Source organism: Mytilus californianus, unplaced genomic scaffold (assembly GCF_021869535.1).
Source record: "Mytilus californianus isolate M0D057914Y unplaced genomic scaffold, xbMytCali1.0.p SCAF_4, whole genome shotgun sequence".
Classification (NCBI taxonomy): Eukaryota; Metazoa; Mollusca; class Bivalvia; order Mytilida; family Mytilidae; genus Mytilus; species Mytilus californianus.
The window spans coordinates 43227614-43243311 of NW_026262690.1; the positions used below are offsets into that span (position 1 = coordinate 43227614).

The 15698-nt window shown below is 32.4% G+C and overlaps 1 protein-coding gene across 8 annotated transcripts in view; it reads right to left on the reverse strand.

Annotated features, from left to right (window-relative positions):
* LOC127698326 (uncharacterized) overlaps window positions 1-15698 on the reverse strand; it is a 61986-nt gene that overhangs the window by 11746 nt on the left and 34542 nt on the right. For 3 of the 8 annotated variants that reach the window (XM_052201729.1, XM_052201726.1, XM_052201723.1), the window contains 7 exons: window positions 14230-14316; window positions 12994-13077; window positions 11341-11415; window positions 10168-10895; window positions 9256-9285; window positions 3474-3517; window positions 1288-1356 (listed from right to left, as the gene is read on the reverse strand). In XM_052201729.1, the coding sequence (XP_052057689.1) occupies window positions 1288-1356; window positions 3474-3517; window positions 9256-9285; window positions 10168-10895; window positions 11341-11415; window positions 12994-13077; window positions 14230-14316 (1117 nt within the window). Of the gene's footprint in view, window positions 1-1287; window positions 1357-2498; window positions 2544-3473; window positions 3518-9255; window positions 9286-10167; window positions 10896-11340; window positions 11416-12993; window positions 13078-14229; window positions 14317-15698 lie in introns of all 8 variants that reach the window. The other 5 variants (XM_052201724.1, XM_052201725.1, XM_052201727.1 and 2 more) reach the window with 5 other exon arrangements.

Genomic DNA, 15698 nt, shown 5'->3' on the forward strand with positions numbered 1-15698 from the left:
GGTTTGATTGATCTCTGATTTTGCTTTTGTGACATCACAAAAAAATGTGACCATGCCTAATGACACCACATAGAAAGAACACAATCTATTTGCAGATCATTGAAGAAAAAAGAAAAAGTTAGCATATATTATATATATAAGGAAGTCTATAAAAAGGACCAACCAGCAAATTCAATATGTACCGGATCGTCTAGAATAGACAATACTGCACATATAAGGAAAAATATTAGTCCTTGTATATTACCATCTTATTAGTACCGTTGCGCAAATCTTTAGATTTCTATATATATATATATATGCAAACACATTTGTCTAAAACTCATTAGAGATTCCACTACCTTCTCTCTTGTTGGACAATGTTTCTCTACTCTCTAAAATTCAATATAAAAATTCTAAAATGCTAGGCAAGCCTTGCATTTTAAATTTGAAAATTTAACTGTTTTGAAAGCAGAAAAATTGTCCCATAGTGGACGAAGTTGTAAAATCTATTTCTACCTTATAAAAATTTTCAAAAATTCTAAATTCCAGACAAGAACTTGCATTCATTTGAAAGCTGGTCTCAGTCTCAATCATTTAATGTCATGTATCATAATAAGTCAATCATGTGTTAGGTTGTTCATTTTAAGAACACTGTAAATATCCTTTGTGCACTTTTCTCACTGCATGTTTCCAAGAAAAAACAATATACAATTATGGCCCGTAGAAAAGGTGAATATCCAAAATTGTCAACATGAAAAGGTTATTTCACTGAGGGTGCAGAATACAAATACAAAAAGTGTCTGTATACCATACATTGTTATTACATATAATTATCATGTAAACCACTCGATACGTTAGGTTTCTTAAAATTTCAAAAATTCAAGAGTTCTTACCAGGTCATCCTTCGCAGGGATTTTTTTCTGTGCAGCGACATCTATCAAATGTTTTTTTTGGTAATTATTTCCACTTGATTCTCGAATAATGAATTCGGGGTTTTAATGAAAAAATATCGGGGATTTTCTGTCCAGTAGTGTACAATTCAACAAACTCAAAAGGTTATTCACCGGTGAATAATAGGGTTATTCGTCCTTCCTTGCAATTAAATGAGAATTGTTTATAATATATGTAAGATATAATAATACAAATTATCCAATAACCAAAAAAAAAAAAAACCTGAAAAAAATAACTCTCTTTTGAGGTGTTGTGTGTAAACTGTGTGTATTTCAAAAGCTGTCTGTCATTTGCAGAGTGGACAAGCAGTGCTGACTAAAGTCACATGCAACAACTAACAAAACACACAATAGTTACCATCATGTTCTAATTCATCATTCAATTTCTTACTATGTAAAGCTCTGAAGTTAACCCTCCTAATTGAACCTTTTAAGCAAAATTTTATTAATCATTAAAGACACATTAGCACAGTCACCATTTCATTCAGACATAGGTAGCTATCTAATAGCAGTGTAAGCTAAAACATCAAGGTGTAATTGACGGTTTGAACTGTTACCAAGACAGATAAACATTATGGGTGCTGATACAACTAATCCATGTTGTTTTTACATATATCATTTGTACAAATATCTTGTATTTAATATCAACTATATTATAAATGTTACAAGAATCAAACTTTGTCTTGGGATTTTAGTTTGTTTGTATTAGGCTAGGTTTCCAATTGTCAGAAACCACAATCTCATTCTCTTTTCCTCCAATGTGACATCACTGAGACTTATCACTGAGTTTGTACTTACATGAAAAACACTATGAGTGCCACATGTTGAGCAAGACCTGCTTAACCTTTGGGAGTACCTGAGATCGCCCCCAGTTTTTGGTGTAATATTGATGTCTGTTGAGCATGTTGTGTTTTGTATACTGTTGTTTGTCATTTTTTGTTTTTTGTCAGGACATTGTCAGTTTGTCATTGACTTATATGTGTTTGAAAAGCCCTTTGGAATCTTCCTCCTCTTTTTTTCAACTCTTTATACTGTAATGCTCACAAATATTTAGAAGAAAATATTTTGGCTGATATTTCATATGTTGGACATAGGGTGGACAATATAAAAAATATAAGAAACAGTCTCTTTTCAGGCACAGATCCATCCATTTTGAAAAGGGGGGTTCCAACCCCGGAACACCCCCCCCCCCCCCCCCCCTGGATCTGCCAATACTTTCCTTACATTAATAAGATTTGACAGAAATCTATAATCAATCTCAAATACAAAATGTCTCTGTATATCATACATTGTTATAGATAATATAAAGTGACTGCACAAATAGCCTGGTTGCAGTATAAATATGTTTATCAACTATTAACTGTTGTACTTATACAATGGTGACATACTGTATATTTTATGTCACTCAGAGTAGAAGAAGTTTATAAATCTATTCTATCATGTAAATACAATAAAAAATAATTTAAAAATAGCTAATACTAATGATTTTGGTTAGTTTCTGGAGTACAAACTGTATCACATCTATAAATCTGGGAAAGCACTACATATACACAAGCAAAGCTTACTTGCCTGATTTTTCTGTACTTATAATAGAAGGCTCTCGACTAGAGGTAACTATAAGCATAGAAATAAACAAATTCTGAATCTTTCCTCGTAATAATTCTTTCATTCAAAAAATGAACACACTTTATGCATGCATTCATTCAATGAACAAATAATCCTTCAAATGAAAAAAAACCCAAACCTTTCTGTGTTTTTCTCGTCAAAATCTTACATTAAATTGTGAAAATCATTACATGACTTCCAGCATCATCAGTGAATGGTACACAGAAAGGTCAAATATTGGTCAAATATTGGTCAGACAACAGAAACTAATCTATTTATATCATATACAATATATATGTACAATATTTGTACATTGTAGGAAAATGTAAAATTTATTTGTGCAAGCTTTAGAAACAGGAAGGAATGTGATGATCGATGAGCTTTTCTTCCATTTCAAACAGTTCAAATATTTTGTACATTTTCCTACAATGTACGCACATTGTTTTTATCCTGCAACTTTTAAACATTTACACTTGAAACGTATAATTTTTTAACTTCCCACCATAAAAGTTGTGTTTGACAGAAACTGAAATGACTTAACAGAGGGCCTAAAGAGAACCCCAAATTGAAACGTGAGGCAAATGGTAATTTGAAAGTAACCGTTCCCTCACAACAGAAGCAGGATAAATATAATCATGCATATCAAATACTGCAAAGAAAAAAGATATATATATATAAAAAAATCATTAAAATACTGTGGATCTATTATCATTCGTAGAGCATTTACTTTTCATAACTTTCGTTGGTGAAGATTCCATCAATTTAAGTGTTCAACAATATAGATATTTTCTGCAGGGTTGTATGCAGTATCACTAAATCATGTACCCATGAAAATACAATTTCTAAAATATTGGTACCCATGAAAATAAATGAGTCCACTGTACTTAAATTCTGAAATTAACTTAAAATAAATTCAATAATTATAATTGATTAACATACCATCAGATGAGTCATCCTTTTCTCTATATGTAAATGAATTCATCCTTAAACATAAAAAATATGTATCAATTAATATAAACTTAAGCATAATGAACATTCATTTGATACAGTTTTAAACATCACAATATTAACCAACAATAGGCAATAAAGTTAATCAAATTAAAAATCCAAATGTTTGATCCCAAATTTTTAGCAATACATAATTTTTTATTCATTTTGAGAAAAACTGCACTGCCATAATGTATTTGAGTGGGAATTGCCACATACATTTCGCACAGCATTTATCCCTTTTCATCACTCAAAATTCTAATCAAAACTGAAAGAGAGGCTAAGTTCGATTCCCTTGATCACCATTGGAAGATGTAAAAGAAGGAACAAAATTGAATGTTTTCCAAAATACATGAACATAAAGCAATAAAGCAAGGTAGTAAGATACAGTTTCCAAAAAAAGCAACCATACTGGGTTTTAAAGCATTGTATATAAAATTAAAAACAAATTGATCAGAGAACAATTTAAGGTATAACCACCTACAAATTCACACTTATTGATCACATAAGTTGACCTGAAGTGAATAAAGTTGTAATAAAATGCTCCGCAGGGCGCAGCTTGATACGACCGCAGAGGTCGAACCCTGAACAGTTGGGGGAAGTATGGACACAACATTCAAGCTTGATACAGCTTTGGATTTGGATTGTGATTAAATATTTGACACAGCATAGGTTTCTAACACAGATTGAATGTGGTCTAAGAACTTAAAAATTTTAAATTGGACATTCACCTATTATGGTCCAATATCCAAAATCTAAATACATGGTTAGATTCAGCATATCAAAGAACCCCAAGAATTCAATTTTTGATGAAATCAAACAAAGTTTAATTTTGGACCCTTTTGACCACAATGTGGACAAAGTTGATAACTGGGCCCAAAAATCAAAAATCTAAATACATGGTTAGATTCAGCATATCAAAGAACCCCATATATTCAATTTTTGTTGAAATCAAACAAAGTTTAATTTTGGACCCCGATTTGGACCAACTTGAAAACTGGGCCCATAATCAAAAATCTAAATACATGTTTAGATTCAGCATATCAAAGAACCCTAAGAATTCAATTTTTGTTAAAATCAAACTAAGTTTAATTTTGGACCCTTTGGACCTTAATGTAGACCAATTTGAAAACGGAACCAAAAATTAAGAATCTAAATACACGGTTAGATTCGGCATATCAAAGAACCCCAATAATTCAATTTTTGATGAAATCAAACAAAGTTTAATTTTGGACCCTTTTGACCTCAATGTGGACCAATTTAAAAACGGGGCCCAAAATCCAAAAACTAAATACACGGTTAGATTCAGCATATTAAAGAACCCCATGAAATCAAGAATAAAACCCCATTGAAATTGGTCAAGAAATAAGCAATTTATAGGAAGTATCTTCTTTTGCAAGATCCTGTGCTATTAAATATTTCTTGCTATTGCGCAATACTGTACAATTGACAATTTCTTGCTATTGCGCAATATTGTGCTATTGGATATTTCTTGCTATTGCGCAATACTGTGCAATTGAAGATTTCTTGCTATTGCGCAATACTGTGCAATTGAAGATTTCTTGCTATTGTGCAATACTGTGCAATTGAAAATTTCTTGCTATTGCACAATACTTATTATATAATAATTTACACATCCTGTTTGGTGTGTATCTCCTACCATATCATTATTATTTGATTTTAAATATAAATCAGAAATAACCAACTTAAAATGGAAAATTTTAAAAGAAACAAAAAAGGAAAAAAAGAAAAAAAAGGAAGAAAAAATAAATCCCCCCCCAAAATTTTTTGAACCCCCATTATGATTCATCACCCCCAAACTCAATCCCAGCCTTCCCTTTGTGGTATGGTACCTTGCAGTACAATTTCAGAGAGATCCATACACTTGAACACAAGTTATTGTCTGGAAACTAGAAAAAAATGTGTTTTTTGGCCCCTTTTTGGCCCCAAATTCCTAAACGTTTAGGGCAATTACCCCCAAACTCAAACCCAGCTTTCCCTTTGTGATATGGAACCTTGTAGTACAATTTCAGAAAGATCCATACACTTACACACAAGTTATTGTCATGAAACTAGAAAAATGCTTGTTTTTTGCCCCTTTTTTGGCCCCTAATTCCTAAAATTTGGAGGCAATTACCCCCAAAATCAATCCCAGCATTCCTTTAGTGATATGGAACCTTGTGGTACAATGTCAGAGAGATCCATACACTAACACACAAGTTATGTCTGGAAGTTACAAAAATGCTTATTTTTCGCCCCTTTTTGGCCCCTAATTCCTTTACTGTTATTACCATAACCCCCAAAATCAATCCCAACCTTCCTTTTGTGGTATTGAACCTTGTGGTAAAATTTCATAAAGATCCATTCACTTAAACTAAAGTTAGAGTGCGAAAACCAATGTGTCTTCGGACGACGCCAGACGACGCCGGACGACGACGACGACGACGCCGGACGACGACGACGCCAACGTCATACCAATATACGACCACAAAAAATTTTTTGCGGTCGTATAAAAATGTGGATAAAGGCTGAAAAGTCACTTATGGCATTGAAAGAAGGCTTAGCTTATACTAAATCAAATATAGTTGTGTTATTGAATTTCTTTGAAGTAAGGGAAATAACCATCTACTTCCATTTTATTTAAATGATAACTAACTTTACACTGATTCCAAAAATTTAAGGTTTCTATATATCTTTTACCTGAAAAGGGAGATAGTTTGCTACTTCTAGCTTTTAAAAGTCACTTTCATATAATAACTTACATTACACTGATTTCAAAAGTACATGATTTATTTGCAATTTTGCTTTAAGTAAGGGAGATAATTTGCTACCTCAGTTTATGAGTAGTACAGCCATACTATTTATATCAAACACAAACAGGGAAATGACTCTTATAAAATGCTTATGAATAGCTTCAGTCCAAGTTGAACAAATCATCCTGAGGAAGCCAAAACTAATTTTTAGAAAAAATTGAAGAGATATCTTTTACAGTTTCTGAGGAGAAGAGATAACAATAAATGGGGATTGTGTCCATGGGACACAGATGATGCCCCAGCTTGCATATCATATAAAGTTATAAAGGGACATAACTGAAGAACAGTAAAATTGAAGCTACCCAAATTTGTACTTGATCTGAGTTTTGTGGTAATAAGTGTTGTGTATGTTATATAGATACAATGGATAAGCGTGGATTCTTGAAAAAGAAACCATGAGCCCGGAGGGCGAATGGTTTGTTTTTCATGAATCTATGCTTATCCATTGTATCTATAACTTAAACTATTGTGTTAATTTCTTTTCAAAATTAAAACCTTTTCTTAATTAGAAGGTATTGTAAGTGAGTTTAAATAACCATGTTATCGTGTCCAAACGATGCATTGATAAATCTCAGATCACAATTAATTGGTTAACAAAATACAAATATAACACTTCTACCTTTAAAGATCTTTATATTACCAGGCATATGAATATTATCTGTTTATACAAAATAAGACATATTCGAAATTATTTCTAATAAAATTGAAAATGGAAATGGGAAACGTGTCAAAGAGACAACAAACTGACCAAAAAGCATATATAAAGTATATATAATAAGTATGTTATCGAAATTTTTCTAGCACTCTAGGCACATCACGATTTTCTCACATAGGAATTTGCGAACAAACCTGTGTAAAATTATGTAGTAAAACAGATGAAATCATACTATATTTATAAAACAAAAATTGACAAATAGAATGTAATGATTTTTGTTTCAAACATGTGAAATAGCCAATAATAATAAAAAAACAACCGGTAAAACTCGCTATTATTACAAAAATATCCACTTTAACATGCAAAATTAGAAAAAAAAACAGGATAACTTAAGAATTGGAACATCAGAGAGAACACAGGGATTCGAACCTAAACCGACAAATCCATATCTTTAACTCATTGATTTTAACCATTTTTGTTTTTTATCTTTATTACAAAAACTAAAGGTAAGTTTTTAAATTAATTCCAATAGTGAACAGAAATCAGTAAATTAGCCAATTCAAACTTAATGAAATTAGGCACACAAAGGAAACAATTGAATATAATTTGGTGAGTCAATTTCAGCGGCAGATTTAGGAAGCGTTGATTCTAGAAAAAGAATCCACGGTAAATGAATAGGCTGACGTCACCACAATGGTTTAAAAGTTTCATAAAATTTGGTTGAGGCAAACTTTAGTTAAAGACTGAAACGAAAAATTCAGCAATTTTTCTATTTGTAATGGGGCATAACTCTAGGACAATAAAAGTGACATCCCCAAAGTTCAAACTTGATCTGTATTTTGTGGTAATAAGCATTGTGTATAAGTTTCATAACATTTGATTGAGGCTAACTTAAGTTAGAGAACGGAAACGGAAAATTCAGCAATTTTTCCATTTGTAAAAGGGCATAACTCTAGAATGGTTAAAGTGACACCCCCAATATTCAAACTTGATCTGTGTTTTGTGGTAATAAGCATTGTGTATAAGTTTCATAACATTTGGTTGAGGCTAACATAAGTAAGAGAACAGAAACGAAAAATTCAGCAATTTTTCCATTTGTAAAGGGGCATAACTCTAGAACGGTTAAGATGACACCACCAAAATTTGATCTGTGTTGTGTGGTAATAAGCATTGTGTATAAGTTTCATAACATTTGGTTGAGGCAAACTAAAGTTAGAGAACGGAAACCAACTTTGGGACGTACATACAGACGTACAAGAGTAAAAACTTAATGCCCCCTCCGCTACAGCAAGGCATAAATAGAACACTTTACAAAGAGATAACTCCTATGCGGAAAAGTGTTCGGTTCAAAACAGTGAGATTCAAAAGCACAATAATTGTTCAATATCTTAACAACAGTTTGCAAAACAAAAACAGCATTTCAAAAGTGGCAGAAGAAAAACAACAAAAATGTATCTGAACAAAATTAAAAGGGTTTTTCACAGAATGTTACGAAGACCTAAATAGGTTGACAACGTGTAAACTGACCAAAGACTATTTCTAGATCTTCAATTATTCATATCTTTTTTGCATTGAAATTTTAGATCTAAAATCAAAGCATAAAACAAATATTTAAATACATGTAAAGGTAATTCTACTGACCTGAGGCCTTTTAAAGATATTCTTATTTAAATTCAAGAATTAAGTTTTGTTAATACAAGTATTGTTAGTATTGAGTGTTTTTACCTGTAGGTATTTCAAAGTTACTCCATACTGCAGCAATTGTTTTATGTCACAGTTAAAAAGTGTAAAATAAACTTGTCTCTCTATTTCTTCCTGCATCTAGATTGCTTTCAATCAGATGAATGATTTTTATTATTAACCATACATATAGAAAATATAATTGTCTAGCAGTTCAATCGTCTAAAATAAAATTTTGTATAAACACCTGTCTATCGTTGAAGATTGTAAGTGACCTCTAGATGTCTTTTGGTTATTTGTGTCGTTGGCAACAACCAAAGAGTTACAGAAAACATTCACAGTTGTTTAATTAATAGTTAGAGAAAACAAAATATTATATGATATTGAGAGACTTTCAAGGAAGAACATGAGTTTTTTTAAATGAGTAATTTTACGTTAACTTTTTTAGAAGACTTTCTCTGAATATGCATGCATGGGATGGTATATATATGTATTTATAATGTAAGTAGGTATTAGTAATTAGACAATTTGCGGTATGCCGTGATGCACATTTGCAAAGGTGACGATTCAATACATATCTGCTTACCATCTATTAATTAAGAAGTTATTACCCCCTCTGAAATTAAATCATGTTAGCATTTTTATAAATCAATTTCACATTGTTACTTTTTTCACACCAATCCAACATTGTTGCATTACTACAGGTATAAAGCTGAAACCATGGGTATTTTTAGTATGTTAATAAAACAGATAAATATTAGCTTAATAAAATTAAATGCAATGTTGATTCAAAAGCAATTAATCTGAAGGTTGATACAACTGGATTTTTTCCAAATAATTTGTCATATATTTACATTGATTTTTAATTTTTTGTTTTCTGTCTCACTGTTATTTAATAAATTAGTTATTTCTCCTGTTTTGTATTTTCTAGTAGTTGTGGAATATCACTAATATATAACAAAAGTTATATGAGAATCTCAAGTATGCAATGGTCAGTCAGCGAATAAGATGTAGCTGAACAATTCTGTACTGTACAAGAGGGTAAAACACAGATTTGACATAAATGTACAACTTCAGCAGATGGACAAGAGTAATTCTTTATTCCTCTGCTACTTTCATGGAGGGGAATTAACCAGAAATAGCTAGAGTTACATAATTTGATACCCCCTTTTCCACTACAGAATACCAATGTGTAATGTAGTGTGCAAATATGGCAAAGTCCATGTCATGCCAAAGTTAACCCCCAAAATCAATCAGATGAAGAAATTAAATAATAGGTGCAAATAATACCATATGAGTAAGATTCTGTAAAAGTTTCACAAAATTCTGTAAATTGGTTAAGAAGTAGCAGATACAAAGTAGGATGGAAAAAAAATCTTCAAAATTTAAACACTTAGACAGGAAAATGAAATGAGTTACAAAATATCAATAAATTCTGTCTGCAAAAAAATATGCTTTATTAAAATTATTTATATTTTCCTAGTAATAAGAAACTTACGAGTCACCATGCTTCATTCCATCTCTTTCAGGAAGCATTAATGATGTGTATCCTGGTCTACTGTTTACTGTCATATCTGACTGGGAACGCATTAATGGTGATTTTTGTGAATTATCTCTCCCTCTACGACCTCCCTGCCCTGATGGTGATGATCTGTATGGGTCTACAGAGGAAACTGCTGGTGGATTATCAATCAACGTTTCTTTTGATGTCCTATGACTACGTCGTGATGGACTACTGTGACGAATGTAATGAGGATGACCTGGCTGATTTGGACTGCCATCCACCTGAGATTCAATATGTTGGGAGGATCTACTTCTTCCCTGTACCCTACCTCTACTCTCTGTTGGTGAATTGCTTTGTTCAGGTGGTACAGGACTTCCAAGTTGTTTAGATGTCCTCTGATTCTCCCCCTCTACTCTTTTCTGATGTGGAGAAGTTTGACTTTTTCTCTGTTTAGGAGGGCTTTCACTTTTCTCATGGTCACCATTTTGTAGTGAAGTATTTATTTTTTTAGATTCTGGTGTTGCTCCATTAGCATGCAATTCCTGTCTTGGAGGTGGTTGAGATGACAATTTAGAATCATGTTTCATTACAACAATTTCCTCTTTGATGTGATGTCCTGAATCAACTTCATCGACATATGGTAAGATGTCTGGTTTCATATCTTTCCTGACTTGACCATTCATTTTGTGATTTTGTTCTTCTGTAGATCTATCAGGCATAGCCTACAAAAAAATACAATATTAAACAAATAAGTGAGAAACAGATTTGATGAAAAAAACTACGGTCTTTATTAGCATTTATAGTTTTTTAAAGCAGTTGCTGAACCATGAAAATGAGGTCAAGAACAACTGACATATGCCAGACGAAAAGTTTAAAACATAAGGCATCTGTATACAGGATGTAAGGTATCTAGGTCTTCTTCCTGATGAAATATAAAGCTTTATACAAATAATTTACACTAGCAGCCACAGTCAGATTAGCATCCATATGTCTTTCATCCTTGGCATGTGAGACAGAAACTGACAGATTGACAGATTGTCTGGTCAAAAATATCATATCTATGTAACTTCACTCAGTTCACTGAATGTGAAGGACATCATACAATTCTTTTTTTTTAAATCCTCATCACTTGTAAATGGGGACTGGGATACTCACTGGGGCACTTACCTGTAATGCTGGAGTAGTTTCAGATTTAAAGACCTCATTTTCTGGTATTGAATTGGTATCATTCTCTCTTTTCATCTGTAAACAAGACAATACAATAATTTCAAATATTATAGAAACAAACATAAAGAACTTCACAATTTTACCTTTATCTTTGCAAGTTGCACCATTTAACTTAACTCTTAGCTTTATAAAATATTTTCACCCACCTGTCCATAAAAAAGCTTAAGCTTTAATTTGTTTTATTAATGAACTACACTGTTATTGGACTTAATATGATGAAAACTGCCTATGCAATATATAGGTGTCAACTCGGCCAATACAGAATAACTCGGCCAATATAGATTTTTTTTCTGTATTGGCCGAGTTCTGATCCGGCCAATACAGGATTTCGGAACGTCTTTAGTTTTTAGATCGAAAGTCACGATAAACACAAACTGAAAGTAAACAGTTGTTTGGAAGACGCAGTTTTTATTTACTCACCATAAACATGCTGAAACGTTCAGTATGGCAATATATTTCAGGCTAAAGACGGTCACATTCATTTAAAAAGCATTTTGAAAGCAGACGATGGAATTATTTCAGGTTTGGGGAACGAGTAGATTATCACAAAGTTCATTTCTTGTCGACCTCATAATTTCACGATGGTACAAATCGATTTACTGTTTACTTTCGCTTCTCATGTTTTGTAAACTGTCATTTATTTTTAAACCCGAACCAGGCATATGCATTCTGGAAGGGTGACCTGTAATTGTGCAAATCTTCGTTCTTTGGTCAGTTGGCTTATGGATAGTTGTATCATTTTCAACTCCTACATTATTTTTTTTTTTAAATATATTCAATTTGTTTCTACATAACACATGCAATGGCAGTAACTTTCCAATTACTATTTATGTGTTGTGTCTAAATTTAAATTGTAACACTTTATAGTGACTGGAAAGGGTAGAAAAATTCATCAGATGAGAAAATGCTGAAGACACCTGGAAACGGCACCAGATCATTAGATATTGCATCTTATAAAAAGAAACTGAGATTTGGATAGTTCCACTTCAAGGTGAAAATGTTTATCTCTTGTGAAATGAAATAAAAAAAATATTGTAACACTGTAGTTAATTAATAAAGATACTATTACGTGTATTTCTGTATTGGCCTTGTTATTGGTCCTTGGCCAGCTTTATTGGCCGTCGGCTTCGCCTCAGGCCAATACAGCAAGCCTCGGACCAATAACAAGGCCAATACAGAAATACTCACGTAATAATATCATAATCCACTATAACCTATATTTAAGAAACTTTCGTCCCAAGTATTCATCGCTTAGTTCATCCACAGCAAAATATAATCATTTTAATTTTTTTTTGCTGACATCTGAAAATCAATTATAAACTGTGATAATGTTGAACACTTTATACTTTGATTAAGCTGAGAGAAGCTTGAAAATAAAAAAGTATGTATTTCCAATAAAGGTGTACTAGCACAAAATGTTCATTTTTTGTTTTATTTCTTGTTTGGTTAATGTTACATTGATAATTTGATAGATACCACACATGATCTCCTTTTCAAATATCTTACTTTAAAAAAAATTTTTGTTTTTTAACCTGTTAGTTTTAATGCAATTAATACTTAAATAAAAATTCACTGTATGTGTGAAATACTTACAGGAACACCATTTGTTGTAACAGTACACTTTATCTGTATCATACCAGACTTGGTTCTTTGTAACTTTATCCATTCTGAGGTGCTCTGTAATATTAAGGGACACAACACATTAGGAGTACTGTGAGAAGAGCAGCTAGACATGAACTCATGTTATAAGAAACTTACCATCTAAATCTGTGCTAGCAACTTCAAATAGAGAAACTGTATCTGAGTTTACAAATGCATGCTCTTGTAGATTAAGTGAACAAATATAAATATTTAAAATCTATAGAAACAAAGTGAGTGAAATGCAACTCACAACAATGCCATATTTGCTGAGACATCTATTATAAAAAATATTCAATGGCATTTGGCAGAAACATGATGAGTACAGGTAAATATTCCTTTTATCAGTAAGAAGGTTATATCAAAATACAGACTTGAACGTATTATAGCTTCAAAATTCTATATGTTACCAGCAGTTGATATATCACTCTTGATAAAAAAAAAGTAAAATAACAAAAAATACCAAACTCCAAGGAAAATTCAAATCGGAAAGTCCCTTATCAAATTGCAAAATCAAAACCTCTCACTTGTATGACAGTCGCATAAAATGCCATTAAATTGACAACAATGTGTGAACAAAACAAATGACAGTAACTATTACACCCAAAAACTCACGAATACCATGCTGAATTTTGATGTCTAGTTGGTGAGAAATCTCTCATAAAAATACAATATGACAAATTCTGAAATATTATTATCCATGAACCAGGTGACCTTAAGATGTGAAAATACATTACCACGCAAACTAGAAATTTAAAACTACAATATACTGCTAAATGTCAAATTTGAACCCTTTGAGATGCACAGTACTGAGAAATCTATCATTATAATGTACAATGGAAGGACAGCAAGATAGACATTTGACAATTTAAAGCATGATATATAATAGTCTATTTTTGTTTCCAATATGATGACCTCTTTATGTTATCTGTTTTATTGTATTGTTTGGTTGTTACCTCAGGTCTCTCTCGTAAGTCATTTTTATTCATTGACAAAAATTGGAAACTTTATATGATATCAAATATATAAACAAAAGTTCTGATGAGCTTTTTATTAAAAATGAAAACATTAACATACTGATACATTTGTAGACGGAAAATGAACAGGAGTAAGCAAGCATACTCCTCTACTTTAAATCAGGGTATACAAAAGTAAAAAATACTTAATGCTTGCATCAAATGGCATAATTACCTTGTAAGAAATTTCTTTCAGTTTATCAAGAGATAGCATAGCTTTTCCCAGGAAATCATCTGATATGAAATCTTTATCATACAGCAGCTGAAAATTTCATAGAATTATCAAATATTATGTAAATTGTAAGATATGTTTTGGTTAGTTTTTTGTGTTTTGTTATTGATCTGATGAGTTAAGCCCTTCTAAACTGATTTTTACATCGGATGTGACCTTGAGAGGTCATACCGGTTATGTTGCCGCAGAAATTTCCTTGCCGTTTGACTGATAACCACGAACGTATTTCGTATAATTACGCGGATATCATAGAGTGCAAAATAAATATAGATTATAACATGGCATTTTTCATATCAGACCCCTTATCAGCCCTAGGTCATGATATCAGCCCCGAGAGCCGACAGGCTCGAGGGATGATTTTGACCATGGGCTGATAAGGGGTCTGATATGAAAAATGACATGTTATGTTCTTTTTATCATATACTTCAGCGGAAGCCATACAGACAAGAATAAAATGATCCGCTGGGGGCAGCTTGATACGACCGCAGAGGTCGAACCCTGAACAGTTGGGGCAAGTATGGACACACCATTCAAGCTTGATACAGCACTGAATTTGGATTAAATATTTGACACAGCACAGGTTTCTGACACAGAATGAATGTGGTCTAAGAACTTAAAAAATTTTAATTTACCTATTCAACCCATATCATTATTGTTTGCTTTTATATATAAATCAGAAATAACCAATTTAAAATGAAAAATTTTAAAGAAAAAAAAAATACCTCCCCTAAATTTTTTGAACCCCCTTATGATTCAGCACCCCCAAACTCAATCCCAGCCTTCCCTTTGTGGTATGGTACCTTGCAGTACAATTTCAGAGAGATCCATACACTTGAACACAAGTTATTGTCTGGAAACTAGAAAAATGCTTGTTTTTAGGCCCCTTTTTGGCCCCAAATTCCTAAACATTTAGGGCAATTACCCCCAAACTCAAACCTAGCTTTCCTTTTGAGATATGGAACCTTGTAGTACAATATCATAAAGATCCATACACTTACACACAAGTTATTGTCCTGAAACAAGAAAAATGCTTGTTTTGTGCCCCTTTTTTGCCCCTAATTCCTAAACTTTTGAGGCAATTACCCCCAAAATCAATCCAAGCCTTCCCTTTGTAGTATGGTACCTTGCAGTACAATTTCAGAGAGATCCATACACTTGAACACAAGTTATTGTCTAGAAACTAGAAAAATGCTTGTTTTAGGCCCCTTTTTGGCCCCAAATTCCTAAACGTTTAAGGCAATTACCCCCAAACTCAAACCCAGCTTTTCTTTTGAGATATGGAACCTTGTAGTACAATTTCATAAAGATCCATACACTTACACACAAGTTATTGTCCTGAAACTAGAAAAATGCTTGTTTTTTGCCCCTTTTTGGCCCCTAATTCCTAAACTTTTGAGGCAATTACCCCCAAA